At 43.0% G+C, this 26,066-nt stretch overlaps 1 protein-coding gene across 1 annotated transcript in view; it reads right to left on the reverse strand.

The window, feature by feature from the left end:
- scfd2 (sec1 family domain containing 2) overlaps positions 1-26,066 on the reverse strand; it is a 100,832-nt gene that overhangs the window by 11,078 nt on the left and 63,688 nt on the right. The window contains exon 6 of the mRNA XM_084011202.1: positions 5,450-5,595. Within this exon, the coding sequence (XP_083867328.1) occupies positions 5,450-5,595 (146 nt within the window). The remainder of the gene's footprint in view (positions 1-5,449; positions 5,596-26,066) is intronic.

A 26,066-nucleotide genomic window follows, 5' to 3' on the forward strand; every position in this document is an offset into this window, starting at 1 on the left:
CAGCCTGTTCAAGGCAATGGGGAGATATGTGTGTGGTCTCATTCTTTTTGGTTTTGAACGCTTCATCACCCATTAGCATTAAAAGACTTAAAGTGAATGTTTATTTTTTCACAAATCCTGCCCTAAGTCCCTTTAAGCAACAAATAAGTTAACCATTGGGTTTAAATAACTGCAGAAGTGGAGTTACTTACATATGTAAGTAACGTGACATTAACTCAATGTTTGGGTTAAAATTACTATGATAATGGAGTTACTTACAAAGTTAGGTTACAAATAACTCAATATTTGGGTTAAAATAACTACGATAATGGAGTTACATACGGAAGTAACTAATATATCAATGTTTGAGTTAAAATAACTAAATAGCATTATTTCAGTATAGAATTTATGTGACAAAAAAGTAAATGGTTGGTTTAAAATAGCTACTGAAGTGCCGTTAGCCTAAGAACGGAAGTTATATGATAAAGAAGTCAATATTAATGTTAAAATAAATACGGCAGTAGCATAACATAATTATGGGAGTTCCGTGACAAATAAGTAAATATTTGGGTTAAAATGACTACTGGAGTGGCGTTAGCCTAAGTACGGAAATTATCTGATAGATAAGTCAATATTTGGGTTAAAATACGGAAGTTGCGTCACAAATAAGTAAACCTCATTTGACACGTCGAGGCTAAAAAAAGTTCTCTCAATGTTGTTGGAACAGCTGGACACTGAGCAGGGACTCCATCTACCAAACTGTTGATTCAAGCATCACACACACACACACACTTAACACACCTACACACACAGAATGTTGTCCAAATGCATCCAGGTGTTTCTGCCCACAGGTTTCCTCTCACCTTTAATACGGAGTAATGATTATGTATCACTCTTTACTCCCCCAGAGCAGCAGCCTGATCAGGCCTCGGGAAATCCTGTTGTATAAATCAGGAATTATATAAACTAACATTTACCTCTACCAACACCCACTTTAATTCACGGGTCAGCCTGCACAGACTCAATCGGGAGTAAACACATTAATGATTCACCTCCGGATAAATAACACGCTCACGCACACACGCACACGCACACACACAAACATTGCAGGTATAAACATGAATCTGGCCCATAGTCAGTCACACTCCATTTACATCTGCTTTCCAGAAAAAGCTAAAAACGATCGTCACCACAAACGCCCACAGGATGAACAACAATATCAGAATTAGTCATCTGATAAGGGATAAATATTTGTCCATACACACAAACATGCAATCACACACACACACACACACACACACACACACACACACACACACACACAGGGGATTTTGTTGGCACCGTCGAGCTCAATGAACTGATGAATGTTCCCGAACAGCCGGCCGAGAGGAGAGAACAGGACGGACTGGAATGTCTTCGGAGGTAATGTGGTCAGAATGATAATGAAGTCGTACTATGCGTGTCATCTGAATCCTAATCCTTGAATCCTAATCAGCACTGTACTCTTGTGTTGGCGACCACACAGCGATGACAAGGCTCCAGGGAAGTCACCGGACCAGAAATATACAGACGGTAATTTTCAGGGGTTTTCTCTCACAAATGTCCAGCAACATAATGTGCGAAGGCAACAAAACGACTTGGTTAAGTTTAGGAAAAGATTGTTGTTTGAGTTAAAATAGTGTTTAGTTTCTTGACAAATAAGTCAACGTTTAAGTTAAAATATCTACGGAAGTAGTGTGAACAAAGAACGGAAGTTACGTGACAAATAATTAGATGTTAAGTACGCAAGTTTTCTGACAAATAAGTTTCAGTTACAACAACTTGAGTACAGAAGTTAAGTAACAAATAATAAGTAACAAAAAGTCAATGTTAGAGGAAAACAAATGGAAGTTAAAAATAAGGTAATAATAATAACGTTTCAGTAACTACAGAAGTCGCATCACCTAAAAACGCATGTTGCGTAACAAATATAAAAAATAAGCGTTGAATAGCCATGAATAGGTCAACGTTAAGTATGTACGTTTCTTGACAAATAAGTCCATGTTTCAGTAACTACAGAAGTCACGTCACCGAAGTACGGAAGTTGGGTTACAAATATAACAAATAAGTCGGCGTTATGTACTAAGGTTACGTGACAAATAAGTCGGCGTTAAGCGCAGACATTGAGTTACAACAATTTAGGAAAATAACTATGGAAATGGCGTTAATTAAATGGCTATAAATCCAAGTCTATTTACCATTTATATCCAAAAGCTACATAAAAAATAAGTCAACGTGGGGGTTAAAATAACAAAGGAAGGTTACTAAAGCACAGAAGTTATGTGACAAAAAACAAAAAAACAAAAAACAAAGTTGACATCTGTTTTCAGTCGGGACATGAATGGCGGTTTCCAGGGTGAAAGTCCCCAAGTGGACTTTGTCCTTCTTTATTGTACGTCACCAGTCCCGGCTCACGGGTTTGTGGGTTTACAGGTAATTGGGTTCGTGGGTTATATACAAACTCTGTACGTTACTTTTCCTGGGTATTGCTACGATCAGAGTATAAGAACAGCCTGCTGAATTAAATATTTCCTATAAGCCTCTACTACCAGACTGGCAAACAGCTTCATCCACCAGGCTGTAAGGAAGCTCAACACCCTCCCCTCTCTCCCTCCACTCCCCTCTGCCCCCAAGAACTCTGGACTCTGACCCCCCCATAAGGAAAAGAACCAGTCACTTTACAGATCATCAGTGCCCTTAACTGTTTAAACTGCATCCATATTTATATAGTTCATATATTGCATTACGGGCTGCACGGTGGTGTAGTGGGTAGCACTCTCGCCTCACAACAAGAGGGTCCCGGGTTCGATTCCCGGGTCGGCCCGGGTTCCTTCTGTGTGGAGTTTGCATGTTCTCCCCGTGTAAGCGTGGGTTCTCTCCGGGTTCTCCGGCTTCCTCCCACAGTCCAAAGACATGCAGGATGGGGATAGGTTCATTGATGACTCTAAATTGCCCGTAGGTGTGAATGTGAGCGTGAATTGTTGTCTTTCTCTACATGTTGGTCCTGTGATAGAAGTGGTGACCTGTCCAGGTGTACCCTGCCTTCGCCCAATGACAGCTGGGATGGGCTCCAGCCCCCCCGCGACCCTGAATACAGGATAAGCGGTAGACGATGGATGGATGGATATATTGCATTACATTGCACATTTTCATCTCCTGTTTTTCTACTTACTTGCACTATTCAGTTTTTTTGTGATTTTGAATTTCTCTTGCACTACTTGGAATTTATTTTATTTATTGTACATATATTTTTTTTGTTATATTGCACCGTGGGTCAGAGAAAAACGAAATTTAAATTCCTCTGTATGTCTGGCAGATATTGCAGAATTGACAATAAAGCTGACTTTGACTTTTGATAAGAGAGAATATAATATCAGATTATATCGACAATCAATACCTCACACAGCTCCTGTCCTGCAGCAGGAAGTGATCAGTGTGTGTGTGAGGTCGATAGACGGCGTGCGCCTCCAGCTGTTACAGGCACCGCCGCTCGGCCTTCATCAACACCTCTTCATCGATGCACCTCTTCCAGGAAGTTCAACAGTTTTCCCCCTCACTCGCAGCACGACATGTGCTCGGGGAGAAATGTCGGCGCCACGAGTTTCACATGTGACATCAGAGGAGGCCGCCGCTGCCGTTCGGAATAATCATGAGGGGGAAATGAACTGTTGATGTTATCGCACACAACAATCAACACGCCGTTTAAATGAAACCGTGAACCGAAGGTCGTAAGTGGTTTTCAGACAAACTGCTGTAAAAATTATGAGTTTTATTTTCAGGCGTTGTGAGAAAATAGCAATTTACCTGTGTGAGGAGAGCATTGCACTCGGACATCATGACCTTTGGGTGGGGGGGGAAGTAATGTTGCTGGGGGAGGGTGATGCTCACTGGGGGAGACTGATGGAGGCTGATGGATTTCTAGATGTTTCTGCAACATATCACGCCGTTCTCATGTTCTCATTTTCATAACGCAGTGATTTTGTGAGCACCCACTGATTTCTGGGACACGCTGAGTCTACTTATTCCTGCTCGCAGCAGGTAAAAGGAAATGTTCCAGAAGTCTAATAAACATTAAACTCTTTCATCATTAGATTTAATCAGGAGTTGCAGTAACTTATTTTAGGTATTGTGATGCATTTTAACGTGGTTTGATGACAGAACATGAGAAAGACAGAAAAAGTGTACAAAGCTGCTGTCAGATCACATATTTGAAAAATATTACAAAAGCTTAGAGTACAGAAATGGATACCTGGACTAGTTCAGAGGATCTATTATATGAAAGATGTTATCAAACCAGTGAGGTAAGTGGAGATTACATTCTCCAATAAAATACATCTTTTAAGAAATACAACTTTTGCTTCTGAGAGAAAAAACAACAACAACTGCATTCCGAACGGCAAATTAATATATCTGCTGAGTTCCACCAAGGCCTTCGTGCTACTATGGTGAATGGTTTGTTATGTCAGAAATGGAATCACAAAAAAACCTCGGCCGACTTAACGTCAGGAGGTTCAACGGACAACAAAAGACGAGAAGGACATGGATGTTCCCGACGTTTTAAAGCTTAATCTGCAGCTCGTCCTCGTCCAAGTGAGGAAATTATTATGACCTCCTACGAGAAAAAGCGGCCTTTAACATCCCCTCGACGAACCTTTCTGCTCCCGAACTATAATTGTCGACCAATCGAGGCGAAGGACGGCGGCGGAGCTGCACTCTTCTTCGCAGATTTCAGATTACATAAGCACCAACAAACATCGTATGAAGAGTCTCTCTCTCTCTCTCTCTCTCTCTCTCTCTCGCTCTCTCTCTCTCTGTGTGACGCACGCTGGAGTGGCACAAAAGCGACGAAGGTCACAGGTTCTCGGTAGCCGAGTTCCCGCCACAGCACAAAGAAGAAGAGAGCGAAGGAAACCAGCTGTTGTGTGCGGAACAAAAACTTCTTCGTGTTCTGCCTTTGCATGACGGGAAACAACAAGATACTCAGTTAAATGGTGACACATTTTCAATAAAATGAGTTCCTTCTGGTAAACAAAAGTCCATATATCTGGGGGCTTTTATTGTGAAAGGGAAGAAAGTGTCTCTTTGTCGAGGTTGAGTTTAATAAAGTTTGCTGTCTGGGTTTGTGGAGCCTCTCTGTTGTTGTCTGTGATTGGTCAGTAACCCTGACCCCCGTCTAGAACTGCCAATACTCGAGTTCTGTATGTCATGATGAAAACAAATACGTTGATATGCAAATTAATCACACATTAAACCCCGCCTCCGGTGTGTTAAGGTGTTTAGGCGTGCTGGGGGCAGAGTTAGGCATGTTGTCTGAGCTGAATAGAAGTGTGTGCATGTTTGATGATGTTGAGTGTGGTAATGTGTGTGTGTGTGTGTGTGTGTGTGTGTGTGTGTGTGCGCGTGTGTGTGTGTGTGTGTGTGCGTCTCAGACCTGGTGAACTCCGTCACCAGCGGCGTAGACGGAGTGCAGCTGCTTCAGGTGGTCTCTGGTGTGGCTCAAACCTCGGAGGGTATTGAACATCTTGTCCACGGCCGAATGGGCTCGCTCCATGGTCAGCTCCTTGGGGCTCGCACAGCCTGACAACACACACACACACACACACACACACGGTTAGTGTGACATAACAGTTCCCACATCAGCTTCACATCAAATCAAAAACAGCCGACGCTCCTTTAAAATCTGACCTGCAAGGAAAAAAGCTAAACATGCAAAAAAAAAAAAAAAACACACTTTTGCATCTGCAAAAAAAAGATGTAAGATGTAACTTCTTGTTTTTTTGTGGGCTGTTTTCTCAGCTGGGTGTGTGCACTGAAGGCAATTATGAAGGCGAACGCTTGGCAGCGAGAGGACAAGAGCTCCATTATTCACGGCCATCTAATGAAACGCTAACGCTGCCTCCCGTCTGAAGAACTGCGTAGGGAAGCAGAGACCTGCTGTGAAATAAACCCCGACATGACCGAGCAGAAGATACAAGGTGGGAAACAGAAAGAAAGTAAGGAAGAGGAGGAAGGAGAGAAAAAGAGCACAAGTGAGAGAAAGTGAGAGGACGCTGGAGGAGGATGGAGGACAGGCGCTTTCTGCAGCGCCGCTGGCAAAGTAGGTCGACTGGCACCTGAACTTCCTGCTCAGGAATGTGGCTGCATTCTGTTAACGAGAAGGTCAGACGTTTTATAAGCAAAGCTTAAAACTCTGATGGCTCGGCCAGACGAAGGACACGCAGCGCTGCACATCGGCAGACTTACGTAAGCTACAAAGAAGCAAGTGTTTATTTGTAGAAGAATAATTACGGTAAAGAAGGAATCAATTCTGAGAGGAAGCAAAGTCTGACTCACAAAAGGACAATATTCATATGCTGAAAACAGAGACTTAAGGAGTCATCTTAGTAGCTTACTGCATTGGTAGCGTGGTAGCGACCTGTCAATCAGCAGGTAAGCCCCGCCCCCTAATGCATCCCCTGCTTTCTGGTCTGTTTGAATCTAAATGGACCATAATGTACTAAATGAACATCATGCTGGATTGAAGAAGACTTGAAACTAGAGATTGAGACCATAAACTCATGTTTACAATGTTTACTGAGATTATACATCAAGAGAGAAGTAGGACCATTTTCTCATAGACTTCTATACAATAAGAGAGGAGTCGCCTCCTGGTGGCCCGCAGGGAGAATGCATGTTTAAGGCACTTCAGCGCTGACTTCACTATTCAGAACTGGAGGTTGCATCCTGGTCTCAATTTAACAAGCAGCATCAACTCTTCAGTAACGGCACAGTGGACTTTAAATATGTCATTTTTTTTTATTTGGCGACATCATATTGCAGACGGTGTTTATTCACCAGTAAAACGGTCTCTTGTGTAAAAAAAAAAAAACATAATACAGGAATATACTGCAAACATCCTACAAATGGAGGACATCTCCGTTGCTCTCAGCAGCTCCTCCAACTTCCATCTTTAATTAGGCAACATGCACAACGTCCACCATCAAAGCCTGGAGACTCATTTAAAGCTCTCACCTCCAGATTACATAACGTAACGTATGCGCTCATGGCTCTACCTTGCTATGAAAGCACACACACACACACACACACACACACACACACACACACACACACACACACATGCATGACTGTCTGAGATAAGATTTAAACATTAACACAACATGTGTAACATCCTGTATGCAGCGCCAACGCTTCATTTTATTCTACACATGGAGGGATCCGTCAGCCTCGGCACACTTAGATAACGCCGGCCCCGGCAGCTCGGCTTCGTCAAGCATGTAATCTCTGTTATTTGTTCCCTTTTCCCAAAACACTCGCTATCAAACTATCTTTGTTTTGAGCTGGAATGTAAAGCGTCTGGTCGGGCGGCCCTGCGAGGAAAAAATCCATCAGGAACCACGCAGCCGGGCGGTTTGACGGAGCGGAGCGTGAAGCCTCAGTCAGATGTGGGTCTTATCTGTGCAGAAGATCCAAAAACAAAAATCTACCTCTCCTGTTTGTCTCTCTGAGCTCTTCTTAAACTCGGGGGGAAACGTGGAAAAGTGCTGTTAACGTAGTTACACGATGTGGCAGCTTGTTTGTGTGTAAATCTGTTCGAGTGCTTGCGTGTCTGCTGGTTGACTTGTTGCCAAAGCATACAGTGCAGGCCCGGAAAAAGGGGGGAGGGGGGGAGGTCTGGGGCTGTTCCCCCCTCTTCCCTCCCTCCCTCCCTCCAGGCAATCTGTGGTTTTTACATGTTGATCGTGGTACTGCAGGTCCTGAGCGGGACCAGGTGCTGATCCGGGAACATCCACCTTGGCTTGCAAAAGGCTGAACACCTGCGTATGAATTTATCTCACGCGACGCCACCACGCCACCCGTAACACCACCACAGCCCCACCCTCACCACCACCACAGCCCCACCCTCACCACCACCGTCTGATGTCTCTCACGCAGACACGTGAGCTGAACGGTTTGTTAAACAAGATCATAATTAACACTAATTTAATCGCCACCTTCCAGCATCGTTTATCGTCCTGATATGATTACACCTTTTGTGAGAGTGATGAGAAACGATGAGTAAGCGTCTGCGTCACCGACTACTTCCCGAAACGACAAAGCTTTGTGTGCAGAGCGACGAGGTAAAACCTGAGACTGGAGAGAGAGAGAGAGATTAGGGAGAGAGAGATGTAGTTTGGGGGCCAATTAGGGTCCAGGCAGCTGATGGAGGATTTTCTTAATTAGATCTAATGGAGCCGGAAGGTGAGTGCAAACCTGGTGGAAACGCAAGAAGGGTGAGTGGATTAATCCCAAAATCAAGGAGAGAGAGAGAGAGACAGAGAGAGACAGAGACAGAGAGAGACAGAGAGAGAGAGAGACAGAGAGAGAGAGAGAGACAGAGACAGAGAGAGAGAGAGAGACAGAGAGAGAGAGACAGAGAGAGACAGAGAGAGAGAGAGACAGAGAGAGAGAGAGACAGAGAGAGAGAGAGAGACAGAGACAGAGAGAGAGAGAGAGACAGAGAGGGGGTGAGTGGATTAATCCCAAAATCAAGGAGAGAGAGAGAGAGAGACAGAGAGAGACAGAGACAGAGAGAGACAGAGAGAGAGAGAGACAGAGAGAGAGAGAGAGACAGAGAGAGAGACAGAGAGAGAGAGAGAGACAGAGAGAGAGAGAGAGAGACAGAGAGAGACAGAGAGAGAGAGAGAGAGAGAGAGAGACAGAGAGAGAGACAGAGAGAGAGAGACAGAGAGAGACAGAGAGAGACAGAGACAGAGAGAGAGAGAGAGACAGAGAGAGAGAGAGAGAGAGAGAGAGAGAGAGAGAGAGAGACAGAGAGAGAGAGAGAGAGAGAGAGAGAGAGAGGTGATAAAATCAACGACGTGCTGCCGTTTAAAATCGACCTACATGTCGAAGGCGACATCACAGTCACGTTGACGACGCTGGTGTTCACTAATCGAGCTGCCAAACGATCCACAGTCCTCGTTACGCTGCACAGATTAGCCTGAAACACGAGTTTGTGTGACAACTTTCCCAACCGAAATTAAAAATAAAAAAATACACCTAAATGGAGCAAAAAATATATATTTTTTAATTTAAAAGTAGATTTAAGCAAATGTGACTCAAACAGGAGTGAGAGGTGGGAACTATTTTCAACCGCTGATTTATACACATTATTCACACTGCAGCACTCATGCTCTTGGTAATGAAGGGAAAATGTAGCTCATTGAGATATTTATATATTTATGATTTATAAATGCAAAGAAAATGAAAAATGTAAACCTGTAACACATAATATGACACAACAACAATGTGTGTTGAAGAAAGAAAGAAAAGAAAAGAAAGAAATGTGGAAGTTTCTATAACCTCGGCTTGACAGGAAATATGAGCTCTGCAGAAGAACACTGAGAACATTAAATTAGAAAGAATCCGTTTCCACAACAACACTGCAAAACACTGCAACAACTCTCTCCGACTTCACTCCCGACAACCACAATCAAAACTAATCGCTCCGTACTTATCCGTGGAATGTAGACAACGAGGCTGCTTATAAATATCCCGGCTTATTTTGAAACCTGATCAAAAATTTGTGGTCTGAGGGGAAAAAAAGGAAAAAGAAAAATGAGTATGAGAGACGGAGGGATTGTTGAGGAATGCTGGGAAGGAAATGTCTTTGCTACTGTATGAGAGAGAATGTGGTGACCCCCCCTTTTCTCCTTATATGATGCTAGCTGTCGCCGTGGCAACCGTGTCACTTCTCAGGACACTTCCGCGTGGTGCTATCAGACTGACATAAAGCCCAGCTCTATTGAGGGAACATGCACATATATGGTTACACGGTGACTTCACTATTTTAAATCCAGTCCTAAAAAATCTACACACTACATCTGCTACCAACTTAAAAGCACAGTTTATTTGTCATAGCTGATATGTGATGAGTTGAAATAATAATGTTGAAAACATCAAACTCAAAGCGATTTGGAAAAATCGTTTGTGTTTGTAGACACCAACAATGTTTCATCACGGTCGAAATAACCAAAAATCTAACGAGTTATCTAGCTGGTTTACTGTAGCGGTTTCAACTCCAAAAAAACTGATCTTGCCAAGATTTCAACAGCGGTAAACAGATGAAAATTATGCTGAAATAACTCCATAATGATGGTGATCAGTAAAAAGTGTGAAGTCATGCTTTGTTAGGTCTGTCTGCAAGACCACAAGCTAACTACTTTTAAAACACTTGTTTTCTGAATGGAGTCTGGTTGATGGCTATGCTAACATTGTAGCTGCTCCATCAACACTCCAATTAAGTTCATCTAGACATAAATACAGCAGCTTGTTGTTTGGACCACAGACAGTCTCTGGTTTCTCCACATAGTCTGGTCTGGTCTCTGGACTCATGTGAGCTACTATTGTAGACCTCTGGGGGACTACAGACAGTCTCTGGTTTCTCCACATACATACAGTTGCAACTTCCTACAGTCAAAAAGGGCTTCAGTATCTTGCCCAAGGGCACTTGCGACATGCGAACCAGAAGAGATTTAATCCGTCGATCAGCCGACGACCCGCTCTACCTCCTGAGCCGCAGCTGCACTGAGTTAACTGCATGGTCGTCTGGATTCCCGTGTTAAGCCGTAATCCCTCCCAGAGGGGTCCGCTTGAGAGAAAACACAAGACCTGGTAATCTGGGCTGCTTCATGGACTCTTTAGGAAGTGCAGAACAATGCTCCTCATACGGACACACACACACACACACACACACACACACACACACACACACACACACACACACACACACACACACACACACACACACACACACACACACACACACACAAACACCCTTGTGTTAGCGGATGGAGATGTGTTGCTTCACCGCGGCAACCAGGTCCCTCAGATGTTTTGCTGCTAAAACCAGGCATGAGGGGATCAAACCCAAAAGGGAGTTTCTGGCCGTGTCCGTGGGTGTAATAAGTGATGAAAAATGAACGGGAGAACACGTGTGGCGTGTTTGTACGTGGTGCTACATGTGCGTCTCTGCATGTGTACGAAAAAAAGACAAAGGCGGGGACGGCGGCTTCAATCACAAGGCAACGATCCGTCCAATTAAAGAGTGGAAGCCGCTAATTGCCCCATCTGGCTGAGGGTCGTTTAACACACACACACACACACACACACAGGTGTCGAGGGAGGGTGTTAGTGGGTCATGCTATGTAGAGTCGAGGTGAAGTCTGAACAGGTGAGTCTTGAGCCTTTTTCGGAAGATGGCAAATGACTCTGCTGTCCTGACATTGGTCGGGAGTTCGTTCCACCACTGAGGCGCCAGAACAGAGAAGAGTCTGGACTTTGCTGAGCGACATTTGTTTGATTTCAGCGATGGTGGTACCAGCCGGCCAGCTGAAGTAGAGGAGCGAAGTGCTCGCTTCGGGGCATGAGGTTTGACCAGTGTTTGAAGGTAGGCAGGTGCCGTTCCATTGATGGCCCTGAAGGCCAGTGTCATCAGTGTATCTGTTGCTCTTAGATTAAAATGATAATTAATTCAATACTTTTAATCTTTAATACATAAAATCTAATGAATGGCCGAAGTGCCCATTTAAAATATGAGGATATAATGTGTAAATCAGGAAAGAACTAAAGTCAAATCAGGCAGAAATTGCCAAATATTGGTTTCTGTTCACAACAAGTGCCCAATCAAAATATTACGATGTAAATGTAAATATAAGAAATATGTTTATTTTTATGATGTAAAAAAACAGAACAGGCAGGAAATGGTTAAAAAAAAAAAAAAGGTTTCTGTGCCAAGCGTTTAGGATTTTTTAAGTTAACGTGAGAGTCTGGCTGGAGATCCACGTTCAGGCTCCGATGCTGAAATGTGTCAGTTTACGTCCACAGTGACGTTGTATGAAAGAGCACACATGTCCCAACATCTTGACCTGAAATGACGCATGAAGTTCTAAAATTGTAGGAGTGAGAGCGAAAGATTTTAGAGCTCCTCTTCAGTCCGATACACAAAACGATACAAATGGAATTTAAAAGTTGAATAACAGCCTGCAAGATATCGTTTGCGAAAACATTTTTATATAAAAATGTTTGAATGAGCAGATAGTTGTTGAAAATGCATCAATTTGTGTCGACCTTGAACATCGTCCACTCATTCGAACGGGACCATTTAGCAGAAAACATTTCTTTCATTTCATTTCGTTTTGAATGAATGAAGTGGCTTCCAGCATTTGGACCCACTAAGATGTTATTTCTAAATATGCTCAAGTATACTTTTTTTGTTGTTGTAATTCAGCCGTTGGTCCGCGGGCCGTAGTTTGACCACCGCAACGCTGTTCCCTCCAAAAATATAAACCACTGGCGTCCCAACGCTAACCCGGTGCTCGCTGCTTTGATATTGTTCCTCATGATCTGTGTTTCACCTCGCTGTCGTCTACTATTAGCTCCACTATCACACTCTGTGAATTTCACTTTGATCCTGTGTAATTATAGTGCTGTGTGTGTGTGTGTGTGTGTGTGTGTGTATCATAATTCCGGTGGTTACAGCGTTTCAAGTATTTTTTCGAGGTAAATCAGTGAGATCTGGCGAGGCGCTGGGGAACGCCACCGACTCCAGACAAAAGACAAAATTGCAACTCTGCACGCAATGCAACATGAGTCCTCCTCCTTCACAAGGGAGGAGTGTGTGTGTGTGTGTGTGTATGTACTGTAATAGTGTTTGTGTTAGGGTGGGATGTTCTCCACATCACTTTCACCGTGTCTGTCTGTCTGGCTGACTGGACCTGCAGCGCGTTAGCTCCACCGTCTTTTCATATGCAGTGGCGCAAAAAGTGGGTATGCATCATATGCCGGGAGGGGGTTAGGGGGCGCCAAAGCGATGGTAAAAATCTCTATATATTTTTCTATATTAAAGTGGCACTCCGTAAGATTTGAGATACGTTGCTTCTAGCGGCCTCTTTGGCGGTAGATGGAACTGCAGGCGAGCCTCTGGGACCTCGTCTCCCTCACCGATCAGTGTCGACTGTTTCTCATCTGCGTGATGCCTTCAAATGCTCCACACTGAAAGGAGGTCCGTGGTTTTCCCTCGTTGGCGGTCACTTTGCTTCTTGATGACTTTCCTTCTTCACTTCCATTACTTTTTTGTTTCTTTTTCTTGGGACTGGAAGTTGAACGTTCTTCTTTCTCTGCCTGTTGATCCTCCATTGTGAGTCAGCAGTAATGAAATGTACCTGGTCAAACACTTTAGACTAGAGGGAACATGACTCAGCAGTTGGAAGTTACCGATTTCCGATTACAAGTAAACGCAGCATACTTCCGTGAGTAGCTCCACCTGGGCCGACCAACCGCTGCTGACTGATGGAAAAAGCCAAAACTCATTTTGAATTTTGCGCGGGAATGTCGCTCTGGAGGATCTCACTGGACTCAATAAAAACACCGGCGATACTAAATACTAAATCAATATCCACGAAGCTCGTGTGAAGTGACTGCGACTTACCATAAATCGGTTTACTTTATACGTAATGTTAGCGCGCTACAATGGGACACGTCAAAATGCTGGCTGCTAATGTGACCCCTCATTGTATTTTATTTCTATATTACGCAAAGCCATGGAGGCAGTAATGTGTTTTGAAAATTAGTTCCGACTTTATGATTCGCACAAATCGGTATTTGAGGTGTGTACGGGTTACCATGGTTACGCATCTCCAACCATCATGTGATGATGATGAGAATGTGAACTCTCGTGGACCCGGGGTTTCTGAGTTCACGTAGAGAGCATTGACGTGCTTACGGGTCCGTCTGCAGGATTTATACCAGACCTGGCAACCCAACACCCTCACACAGGCAGTTTGATACACTCTCAGGGCGGCTCGCTCTCTCTTTGTGTGCATTAAAATGTGTCAGCATGTGTGTGTGTGTGTGTGTGTGTGTGTACGTGTGTTGGCCGCTCTGAGAAACAGGAGATCTTTAATTAATGGTGAAGGTTCACGGAGGTCTGATTTCATTTCATGAGCTGAAGGTATTTATCTTGGAATTGGCTGTAAATGTTACGTAACAAAGAAGAAACTTCTTTACACAGAAACTCTTACATAAGTATGAAATAATTAAGTGACTTATTCAGAAGATCTTTATGAAGATGAATTTTTTAAACCTCTGTCTCCTTTTTAAGCTTTACTGAGGACTTTATTATATAAAAAATGTGAAAAGGCTGAAAGCTTCAATCTACAGAATCCAATAATAAAACTACTCATCTCACTGGCATGCTAGAATTAGACATTAATGCTATTACTTTTATCATTCAATTCAGTTATTCATCCACGAAGGCAATGTGAATGAGTAAGAAAGAGCTGTTTAGGACTCTGTTAGTGCAATTGCATTTAAAAATATATTAAAGTATGTAATAAAACATAGAAAAGATGTAATAATAAGAAGTAGAAGAAATAAGAAAATTACGTTCATTTCCTCAAATATATTCTGCTATAGCCGTGAAAATTCCTCATTGAAATAAAATCTAAATGAACACAACTCTCATCCACTCATTCACATTCATACTTCCGTCTAAATCCATTCCCCGCCTTAAAATGTTCCACATCTTTCATGTTGTGAGATGTCAGCACGGTTTCCTTTGCGTGTCTGTGATTAATTAGCATGTTACGTGTTTGTCACATGTACGTTTCAGCACACAAATGTCACACAAAATGTCACGCTCTTTCTGAATGCCCAAAAATCAGGAACGTGTTCACATGCATTACAACGTACAACAACACGGACTTAAGGTTGAACTTGCTCTTGTTCCGCTCTTCATCCATAACTTACGACGGGTCGGCGTTTCTGCAGAAAACCATGTAAAAGATGCGTGTTCAGGTATAAGAAGGTCTCCAGGAGGTCAGAGCCTGAACCATGTTTCTTACCCAAAGAATGTGCAAGAATGTCATTAGCACCGCGATGACTGAGGGTGAGCATGAGCCAGGGGGAGAGAGAGGAGGGGGGGGGGGGGGGGGGGAGAGAGAGAGAGGGAGGGAGAGGGGAGAGTGAGAGAGGGGAGAGAGGGAGACAGAGAGGGGGGGAGAGACACAGAGAGAGGGGAGAGAGAGAGGGGGGAGATGGGAGAGAGGGGGGAGAGGGGGGAGAGGGGAGAGAGAGAGAGGGGAGGGGGGAGAGAGAGAGGGGAGGGGGGGGGGAGAGAGACAGAGAGAGGGACAGAGACAGAGAGAGAGAGAGAGAGAGGGAGAGAGACAGAGGAGAGAGAGAGAGAGAGAGAGAGAGAGGGGGGAGAGACAGAGATAGAGAGGGAGGGAAGGCGGGAGAGAGAGAAGGGGAGAGAGAGAGACAAAGGGGCAGGGGGGGGGGGAGGGATTTTAATTTGGTAAATATGCTGCGGCGCGTGCCCTCTGAGGACGCACGCTACGACACAAAACGTGTCCCGACCCGGTCTGAGGCGGTTTTCATCGCCCCTCAATTCAGGATCACCTGTCAGCGGCTGCAGAGGAGAGCGTGAATCAACCAGCTGCCTCTCTGCGTCTGAAGGGGACGGAGTAGGGTTAGCCTACCCCCTACAGGACAACGGGGACGCTGCAGACAGTCAACTGTCAACCGTGCAGCAAACTTGAAGGAGACATCCTCTCCTCAAGTAGAAGTACAGATACTTGTGTTTAAAAGGTACTCTGGTAAAAGTACTGATTCTACGTATTTACTCAGGTAAAAGTGTAAAATACTCTGAAATGTACTCAAAGTAGGAAGTATAAAGTATCCCTATGAAGGACATTTCTACTGGCTGTGTTTTACAAGACTAACTGAATCTAACGACATATCAATAATTAAAATGATGATGGATAATTAACTTCAAATGCATTAAAACTAAAGTAACGAGCCTGTTTTGCATATGTGAAGACTTGTAAGTGCAGATATATTAGTAAAGGGAAATATAGGGAGGAAAAGACAATAGTTGTCAGAAGCAAATACTCAAGTAAAAGTACAGATACCTGAAAACATTAATGGAGTATTGGTACTTAAACGTGTAAGTCGGTCTTTATTTTCCTCATTAGAGTCCGAGGTGTTCATGTGAGGCCAGTCAACGTGTTTGCCTTTGACAGAGCGCCCTCTGCTGGTCACAGCAGCACACAGCAAACCAGCCACCATACAGCATCCATGTAAACAAAGTGGGCAACCTACATGTGCAAAACATCCATCCATCCATCCATCCATCGTCTACCGCTTATCATGTGTGCATGAAGACAAAAAAATAAAATAGGTACAAAATCAATCCCAAGCAGATCACACCTGCTGTTTATTTGCATGTATTCCCTTTGTCTTGCTATTTCTTTCATCTTTTTTCTTCTTCTCTGTTTACAATTTAGTTCTCATTATTATTATTATTATTTTTATTCTATTTATCTTTTTCTAAATCTTCTCTGTTTACAATTTAGATATCATTATTGTTATTTTTATTCTATTAATCTTTTCTTTCAACTTCTCTTTTTACAATTAAGTCATCATTATTTGTATTATTTGTTTTTATTCTATTCATCTTTTTCTTTCTACTTTCTCCACATGTGGAAAACAGATGCTGAAGCGACCACCTGTGTTTCTGTAACAGCGATTATACGTTTTTTCCCTTTTTTCCGACATCATCCCGAAGTCCGGACACATCGTCATTTTTATCACAAACGAGCCGGCGACGATCTGAATACATCAAAATCAACAACCGGTTAAAACAGTCTGTGAACCGGCGAGACTTTCTCCACCGGCTCAGAGTCTACGGGGGTCGAGCGGCCGGCGGCAGCAGAGGGAGGTCAGGACCAAGGTCAAACAAGAGTAAACAAGGACTTCCTCCCCGAGGGCAAAACCTGCACCTGGACTTCTCATTACAGCGGCGCTCTGCATCCAACCAGCACATGTGGCCCAGAGGAAACAAGCTCATAGCACTGCTGCTCGCCAACACACACACACACACACACACACACACACACACACACACACACACACACACACACACAGGGACTTCTGGGAAAATGAACCGACCAATAAGGGTCCAGCGAGCCACCTCCCTGAGAACCCTTGGTGGCGTGGCCGTGTGTCGGAGTACAGCAAGGTTAAACATCCACACACATGGCTGCATGGTGTGTTTTCCTGTTGGAGCCGCTAGAATACAAAAGATGCATCCGTCTGTGGGGTCGGGGGGGTCGGGGGGTTTATTTATGACCCGCTGACACTTTGATCCTCTTTTGGCTTCACGGCTCTAACAGAGACTCTGTCACATCCATTTCAGCACCCACTCACTTTCGGTTCATGTCTTGTATTTATGTGCTTTTATGTTAAATGATGATGCACGGCGATAAAATAATCAGAAAAAATATCTCGTTTTATACAACTAAACTACAAACTCTCCATTATGTTAAGAGGGTATTTCTTATTTTTCAAACTGTTCCCCTTTAAGATTCACCTATTTAACAAAGTTTGCCTTAAAATAAATAAATACATTTCTTTGTATTTTCATATAAAAATCCAATATTTCCTGGAAAAAAAATGCTTACATCAGCTACCGCCAACCAATGTCAACCAATAATACCATGACATCCATCAGAGGTGGAGAAGCTTGTCTTTTCAACGGTGCAATCATATTCCTTCCAGGGTTACGTCCCTCCTCCCGATTCACTCTGATAAACGTCACCATGCGGAAGATAGAAACTCTTGAAATGCCGTTTCAGCTCAACTTTAAACTGTTTGAAAACACATGTTTAACGGACATAACAACAACAAAAAAAAGCTACTCAACGACATTGTTAGGTTTAAGGCAACAAAACCACTTGGTATGTTTTTGCAACAAAAGTACTTTGAACGGGACATGAACAGCAGTCTCCTGGGTGAAAGTCCTGTGTTTTAAACTACCTGGAGAATTTATGTGAAGAAAATCGTAGTTTGGCTAAAAATGCTACGAAATTGAAACAAAACTAAAACTTAACAAAAGTTGATTCAAACTAGAGATGAACATCAGTCTCCTGGGTGAAAGTCCTGTGTTTTTTGACCTGTAAACCACCCAGATTATTTGTGATTAAAATGAGTTTCTCAGGACTCTGAATGCCGTTTCCGACCCGTCCACCCAGACCTCCTCCCTACAAGGACTTGTTTGAAACAGACTTGTGATCCAACGACAAAAATACGTTTTCACCTCGGAAATGTAACTCACGATGCGGTTTCGTTGTGTGGGAAGGTAAGTCTTCTTCTTTTTTTTTTTTTTTTTTAGGAAACCAGGCTGCAGCTTTTCATGTGTTTCCCATCCGTCCCTCCATTCTGGTCTCCCCGAGGCCTTCACCTGGGGCCCTTCCAGGCCCTGAGAAGCACCATGGGGAGTGAGGCATTAATCAAAGGTGGAGCAGGAGGAGGTGGCAGCGTGTCCTGCTCTCCTACCAGGTTTTCTCCCTCCCTCCCTCCCTTTCTGCAGCATCTTAAATCTCCCACAGTCTGAGGAATCATCACCCTCGGAGACCCCTCCCCCTCCCCCTCGGTGCTCCACAAGAGTAATGGATGTCCCAGACGCATGTTCAAACACATAACGCTATATATGCAGGTAAAAAAAACTGCCTGCAATACATTATTTAAGAAAATGTTTTTACAAGAGTAGTTACAAACGCAAAATTGAGACAAACAAATCTAACATGAGGTCTGGATGTTTGGCAGAGACGGTGCCCCCTACAGGCGATACAGGCATTTATTTTACTGAATTAAACTGTATTTTTATTATTTAACACGTCTAACATGTTTTTACTTGCCAGCAATTTGCACATATTAGTTATTTTGTTATTGTTCATGAGACAAAGTGAGTTGTACTTTTAACTGATTTTACATATTTTATATTGGAATGAGTGTAGAGAGCACTTTCTGCTCCGGTAAGGCTTCATATTTATATATTTTTTTATCAGTTAGAAGCTTCTTTCATGTGAATTTGAAGAACTCTCTTGAGACGTGTTGTGGCTCCACCTAGTGGTTGAAAAAAACTGCTTCTCTGCAGAATCGAAGCTTGAGTTATTTTTCATTAGCTTGTTCTTTCTGATGTCTAGTTCTTGTTTACAACAAATAAACCTGCAGTAGCTTTACGGTACAAATGTAAAGTAATAAGGTCTGCACTGATTTGCACCGTTTGACTCGTGGTAAACCCAGCAGCTTATGATTGGATGAGGTGAGGTACTACTAGCTCGATATGAGTGAAAATCAAAGCAGTCCAGGATTGATTTTAAAATTCTTAAATTGTGACGTGAAGACGTAGAGAGAGAGAGCAACTGGATGACTGTTGGAGGATCCAAAGGGCCGAGCTCTTATTTTGACAGTCCCCTCCGTCGCCCCTCTGCAGAAAATGGCCCCCGTTCTGTTTGTTTTCTGAGGGGAAACATGTGAACATCTGCGGTGCAACACACTGAGCCGGAGTTACAAGCTGCAGCGGTGCACATGTGCACGGTGGGACACACTAACACACACACCGATGTGAGGCCAAAGGTCACCCCAGGGTGCATCTCTGCTGCATCGTGTACCTTATATCAATCAGAAGGCATTTTCTGGAAATGCAGCACTTCAAAGCCACTGTGAATTATTTTATTTAATAAAATGTAGGATATAAGACGGGGGAATGCAGGAAACAATCTGCAATGTTGGAGATTGTTTGTATCATTACAAAACATGCATGCACACTTTATGGAATAAGGGAAGAGAAAAAAACAATAAAAACACAAAAGAGCAAAGTAAGGGATGTTAAAAAAGGCGGAAGTGAGATATGAATGTGAAAACTTAAAAACAAGCGCCGTTCCTCTGAAAATATGTGTCCTCAAGTCCACGGATGGATGTCTTTATCATCTTCTCAAAAAACAACAACTCCAAAGCAAATATTGTGTAAGCGCTTAACTTATTTCACTCAGTGAGAACATCTGGCCTTTGTCTCACGCCTCCTTTTTCCAGAAAAAAAAAAGAAAAAGAAAGAGGTGAGAGGTGACGAGAGTTCAGAGATGAAAATGAAAACGTGTTTTCAGAGAGAGACAGTGGCGATCTGAGCTCATGTATAACTGCCTCCTGGATTAAATCAGACGCAGTTATCAAAGCGGCAACTGGGAGGCGCTGTTGCACCGCTCGCTGAACCCCAACATCAGCACTTGTAAACCCACTGCTTGCCAAGGCTGAGCTGTTTTCTTTAGCAGAAAAACAACTGTGTCCGAGTCTCCATCTCACACAGACCAGCGAGGGTTGTGGTCCAGATGTGCAGCTCCGACTCTCTAAAACAACAACATCGTCACTTTCTCTCTCCGCTCGGCTCCCAGCATGTTTTCATGTCCAACTGGTTTAACTTCTCTGGACGCTACTCTTACAAAAACCCCATCACAAATTAAAGAGGAAACAGAAGTTAAACATCATGTGGAGACAATTCCGAATACATTTAAAGTTTAAAATAAATAACACAGCGCGCACACGTATTATTAACTATAATATATGTTGGAATAAAAGAGAACGCAATCACATGATTTCACCAGATGTCAGGACTCAAGTTCACAAATATGATAACTCTAGGCTCAAAATAAGAAAGAGTCAAAGCCTCTCTGTGACTTAACTTGAGCTCTTTGACCTGAAAATACTTGATAGAAATCCTCAAAAAGTTTATCCCAAATCAATTCATGTCCTGAAACTTTTAGGCTGTTTTTGGACTCAAAACTCACAAGTTTAGGACTTGGTCCCGTCTCTTACCAGAACACGTCTCAGTGTAAGACGTCGACTCATTTAATGTAACCGGCGTTCATTTCACTGCTTTAATGTGGCATATTGACAGAAAATGATCTGAACAAAGTCATCACTCATCTGACATCAGTGTTGTTTCCTACGGTGTGATGAGAATGAGAGGGGGAAGCATTAAGTTGTTAAATTTGACTCTTTAGTCTCTCTATGCTTCGTAACATTACGAAGTCGGTTTACTTTATCTTTTCGACAGGAGGGGGTCCGGGACCCCGTAGGGGGGTAAGCAGAGGTACAGGGGGTCCCCTGAAATGATTTGCTCCCAAACTTTTTTCTTCCAAAAATGTAAAATATATCCAAAAATACACGACATCGAATAAGCAAATATAAATGTTAATTGTTGTGTTGATGTGAAATTGTGATGTAGAAACGCCAATATAGAAAATACTGTTACACATGGCACTATAGGCTGCACTACACATTACTATTGGCCCGCTTTAATAAGCAACACAATATGATATGTAATAGATTGATATGAATGTGAAAGTCTCTTCTTCTCTCCTTCTATGGTTAAACTCCTCCGTTAAGCAGCTTCTTGGCTGTAAATGTCTGTATAAGCATCTTCTGTTAAATCACACTTGTTCTATCAAGAGACACAATTAAAAACTCGTATACTGATTCAACATGTGGTCGAGCCGGAGGAGCTGCTGGGATGTTTCCCTCCGGGAGGAGAGAGAACGAGGAGTGTATGTATCTCACTCGTTTGTTAGCGAGTCACTTGAATAAACTCTATGAGGACTTATTAAAGTCTGGAGGGTGTCACGCTGTACAGAAATATATTTATTCCTGCTTTAACTCACCGAACACTTTTAAAAGAAAACGTGTTGTTCACTGTGAACTAACTGACCCAGTGTGGCCAATTAACAAAGCATGACTCGACGTATTTTAACATGCTGTACGATTAGAAACAAGTCTTCCACGCTGCACGATTAAAAGCACCGCCAGCGTCCGATCGGTGGCGTGAAAGTCTTCGGACGGCTGGTGGCAAATGTTCAATCCCCCCACATGCTAATGCTAATGTGCTAATGTGCTAATGTGGCCCCGAGTGCAGCCCGACTGCTAACGAAGGGCCGGAGGAGAGAAGAGGGGGCGCCAGGGTAATGGACCGTGGAGGGTGAGGGTGGCGTGACTCCTGGCAGAGCATCGTCTCCTCTGACCGGGCGGCGTGATTTCAGCCGGACGTGCCGAGAAAAACCACCGCGGACGCCATTTGTGTTTGTGACACGTGAAGGAGACGATCGGTCGAGGGTGATGTCTTAGTCCGAGCACCAGACGCCTAAATAACAAAATAAGATTAAGCAAATAAATAAATAAAAAATAATAAATACATAAATAAATGAATAGATAAATAATAAATACATAAATAAATGAATAGATAAATAAATAGATGGATAGATATCGATAAATAAATAGAAAGATTATCAATACATAAACAACTAGATGGGTAAATAGATAAACAATAAGATACATAAATAAATAAAATGCAGTTAATCATCAAATTAAAGGTTTAATACATTTAGTCTCTATTTGTAGAGAAATATTAATAAATATCAACAGGTGGGTCGAGATGGTGAGATCGAAAAAGCACAAGAAAGAAAAGCCGAGAAGGCCGGAGACCAACTCATATTTTACAGCGTTCGCTATTTGAGAGCAGGAGGACGTTTTCTTTGATCTTCATATTGTTAAAGAGTAAGAATGCTTTTATTCTGACAAACATTTTTTTTTTTTGTATTTTGTGCCTCTGCCACATTTAATCTCCATTTGAGGTGCAGAAGAGAGGTTTTCGGTAAATGTGCACGTCTCCTGAATGAATCAGCACTTCCTGTTTGAGTCAGGGGCGAGATGGGGGGGTAGTCACACACAGGGGGGGGGGGGGGGGGGGTCTTTGAAGGAGGATTTTCAGTCGACTTGCAGCTAAAAGTCTCACATACTTATCAAAGTGCAGAAAAAGCTCCATTACCGGTTCTTTATTGGAGCGTACATCACGTTAATGGCTGCAACAGAAACACTCGCTTCACGTTAAATCACCGAATATGAGCAGAAAAAAACCCTGAAACGGTGGAAGACAGAGGGAGATGGAGGGAGACGAGGGAGACAATGGAGGAGGAGGAGGACGGGAGTGTTTACTTAGCGAGCGGCGAGGACAGAAAGCACACGAGCATCAGACGGAGGAGAGGGAGATGCAGCTGATGAAAAGACGTGATTAACCTTTGATCTATCGTGTGTGTGTGTGTGTGTGTGTGTGTGTGTGTGTGTGTGTGTGTGTGTGTAGGATGATAACTGTGCTATGTGCTCGGCCACTCCCTTGGGAGACGGAGACAGATAGCGGTGACGCTGGTCAGATCTTTGATAGAGGCTGCAGGGTCGGGGGAGGTGGTGTGTGTTTATGTGTGTGTGTGTGTGGGTGTGTTTGATGGGTGACGTGACATGTGGGTCGGGGTGGTTATGTGGCCTCCACCCTCTGGTGGTCCCTGGGTGTTGCTGGTCTGAATTACTGATGGGATGGAAGGGGGGGGGGGGGGGGGGGGGGTCAGACCCTTCAGATCTGAAAATGTCCAATTTACATATTCATTTGTGAAGCAATGTGATTTTTAATTTGATTTTAATAACGTTAAGGTACGTGTGTTATCAGAACTCAGGTATCAGCAGATACTATTTACTATTTATTGTTGATCTATCTTTTTTATCCATTTTTGTATCTAACCATCTGTCTATCCATCTTTATACATATTTGTGTCTTTTATTTCAATAGTTATACCACAAAGTGCATAATGATCTGTACATGATTTGTATAATTCATGGCTAAATTTGAACATATTTTTCCAAATTAAGGGGTGGGGGCTTCCCTACTTTAAAAATGACCCTACTTCCTTTTTTAATCTCAGTAATCATTGTTAACATTAGTTTAATTTGTGTGTCCACCACGAGAAAGGGATCCAAATTGACAATAGATAATTGGTTTCCCTGTGTTCACCCTCAAGCGTGGATCTGAAAATCCAAGATGGCGACGGCCAAAATGCAGAACCCAAGGCTTGAAAAACCAGAACCCAGAAACCAACGTGACTCTACGTCCGCTTCTTAAATACAGCCTATGAATGACCTCTGACACCAAAGCGACCTTGGAGAAAGCTTGGGAATGCCGTTGTGGTGGAACGGGAGGAGAAAAGTGAGGGATGATGGGTAAAAGAAGAAAGCGTGAGTGTGTGTGGGAAAGCAGGAGAGAGAGTTTAGAGAGAGATTAGTTCCTATACGAGCCGGACGGTGAGGTGTATTTGTGTGAACAAGTTCATGCATGACTGTTTGTTGACTCTACAAAGCGATGATTGGGGGGGGGGGTCATTCGATACCTGAAGCCAAATAAACAACTCAGGGGGGGACCTGAACCCTGAGCAATAAACTTCAGTGATATCTGAGCCTCTGAGTCTGTTTACCGACTCGTCAGTCAACACAACCACAAGGACACACACACACACCTCACAATCATCTCCATCATATATCATTCATATATATATATATATACAGGACTGTCTCAGAAAATTAGAATATTGTGATAAAGTTCTTTACTTTCTGTAATGCAATTAAAAAAACAAAAATGTCATACATTCTGGATTCATTACACATCAACTGAACTATTTCAAGCCTTTTATTATTTTAATATTGCTGAATTTGGCTTACAGCTTAAGAAAACTCAAAAATCCTATCTCAAAATATTAGAATATCATGAAAAAGTATACAAGTAGGCTATTCAACTAATCACCTGAATCATCTAATTAACTCGAAACACCTGCGAGGGTTTCCTGAGCCTTAAAAACACTCAGCTTGGTTCAGTAAACTAAATCACAAGTATGGGGAAGACTGCTGATCTGACTGCTGTCCAGAGGACCATCATTGATACCCTCCATCAGGAGGGTAAGACACAAAAAGAAATTTCTCAAAGAGCAGGCTGTTCACAGAGTGCAGTTTCAAAGCATATCCACAAAAAGTCTGTTGGAAGGGAAAAATGTGGCCGGAAACGCTGCACAACCAAGAGAGATGACCGCAGCCTTAACAAAATTGTGAAGAAGAGCCGCTTCCAGAATTTGGGGGAGCTTCAAAGACAGTGGGCTGAAGCTGGAGTCCAGGTATCAAAAGCCACAGTTCACAGACGTGTCCGGGAAATGGGCTACAATAGCCGTATTCCCATGGTCAAGCCACTTCTGAACTCAAGACAACGGAAGAAGCGTCTGACTTGGGCTATGGAAAAGAAGCACTGGACAGTTGCAGAGTGGTCCAAAGTCCTCTTTTCAGACGAAAGCAAGTTTTGCATTTCATTTGGAAGTCAAGGCGCCAGAGTCTGGAGAAAGGCTGGAGAGGAGCAAAATCCAAGTTGCTTGAAATCCAGTGTGAAGTTCCCACAGTCAGCAATGGTTTGGGGAGCCATGTCAGCTGCTGGTGTTGGTCCACTGTGTTTCATCAAGTCCAGAGTAAATGCAACTGTGTACCAAGAGATTTTAGAGCACTACATGCTTCCATCTGCTGAAAAGCTCTATGGAGATGAGGATTTCATTTTCCAGCATGATCTGGCACCTGCCCACAGTGCCAAAACCACCAGTAACTGGTGCACTGACCATGGCATCACTGTCCTTGATTGGCCTGCTAATTCCCCTGACCTGAACCCCATCGAGAATTTGTGGGGTATAGTTAAGAAGAAGATGAAAGACACCAGACCTACAAATGCAAATGAGCTGAAGGCCGCTATCGAAGCATCCTGGGCATCAATAACACCTCAGCAATGCCACAGGCTGATTGCCTCCATGCCACGCCGGATTGATGCAGTAATCCGTGCAAAAGGATTCCCAACCAAGTACTGAGTGCATCAATGGACATTTTCAAATATTTGATTTAGTTTTGCTGTTATAAAATTATTTTTTTACTTGGTCTGAGGAAGTATTCTAATTTTTTGAGATAGGATTTTTGAGTTTTCTTAAGCTGTAAGCCAAAATCAGCAATATTCAAATAATAAAAGGCTTGAAATAGTTCAGTTGATGTGTAATGAATCCAGAATGTATGACATTTTTGTTTTTTTAATTGCATTACAGAAAGTAAAGAACTTTATCACAATATTCTAATTTTCTGAGACAGTCCTGTATATATACACACACACACACACACACACATCATATGAGCCAGTGAATCATTCCAGACATTTTTTTTTCGTTTCCTCTGAGGTTTCCTTCGTCTTTATCTCCTCCGTTCGTACTCACACACTTAAACTGTGACTCAAACTCATCCAGACGCTGCTGAGCTGCTGGATGACTCACATTGTCTCC

Source organism: Eutrigla gurnardus (assembly GCF_963514095.1).
Source record: "Eutrigla gurnardus genome assembly, chromosome: 6".
NCBI lineage: Eukaryota > Metazoa > Chordata > Actinopteri > Perciformes > Triglidae > Eutrigla > Eutrigla gurnardus.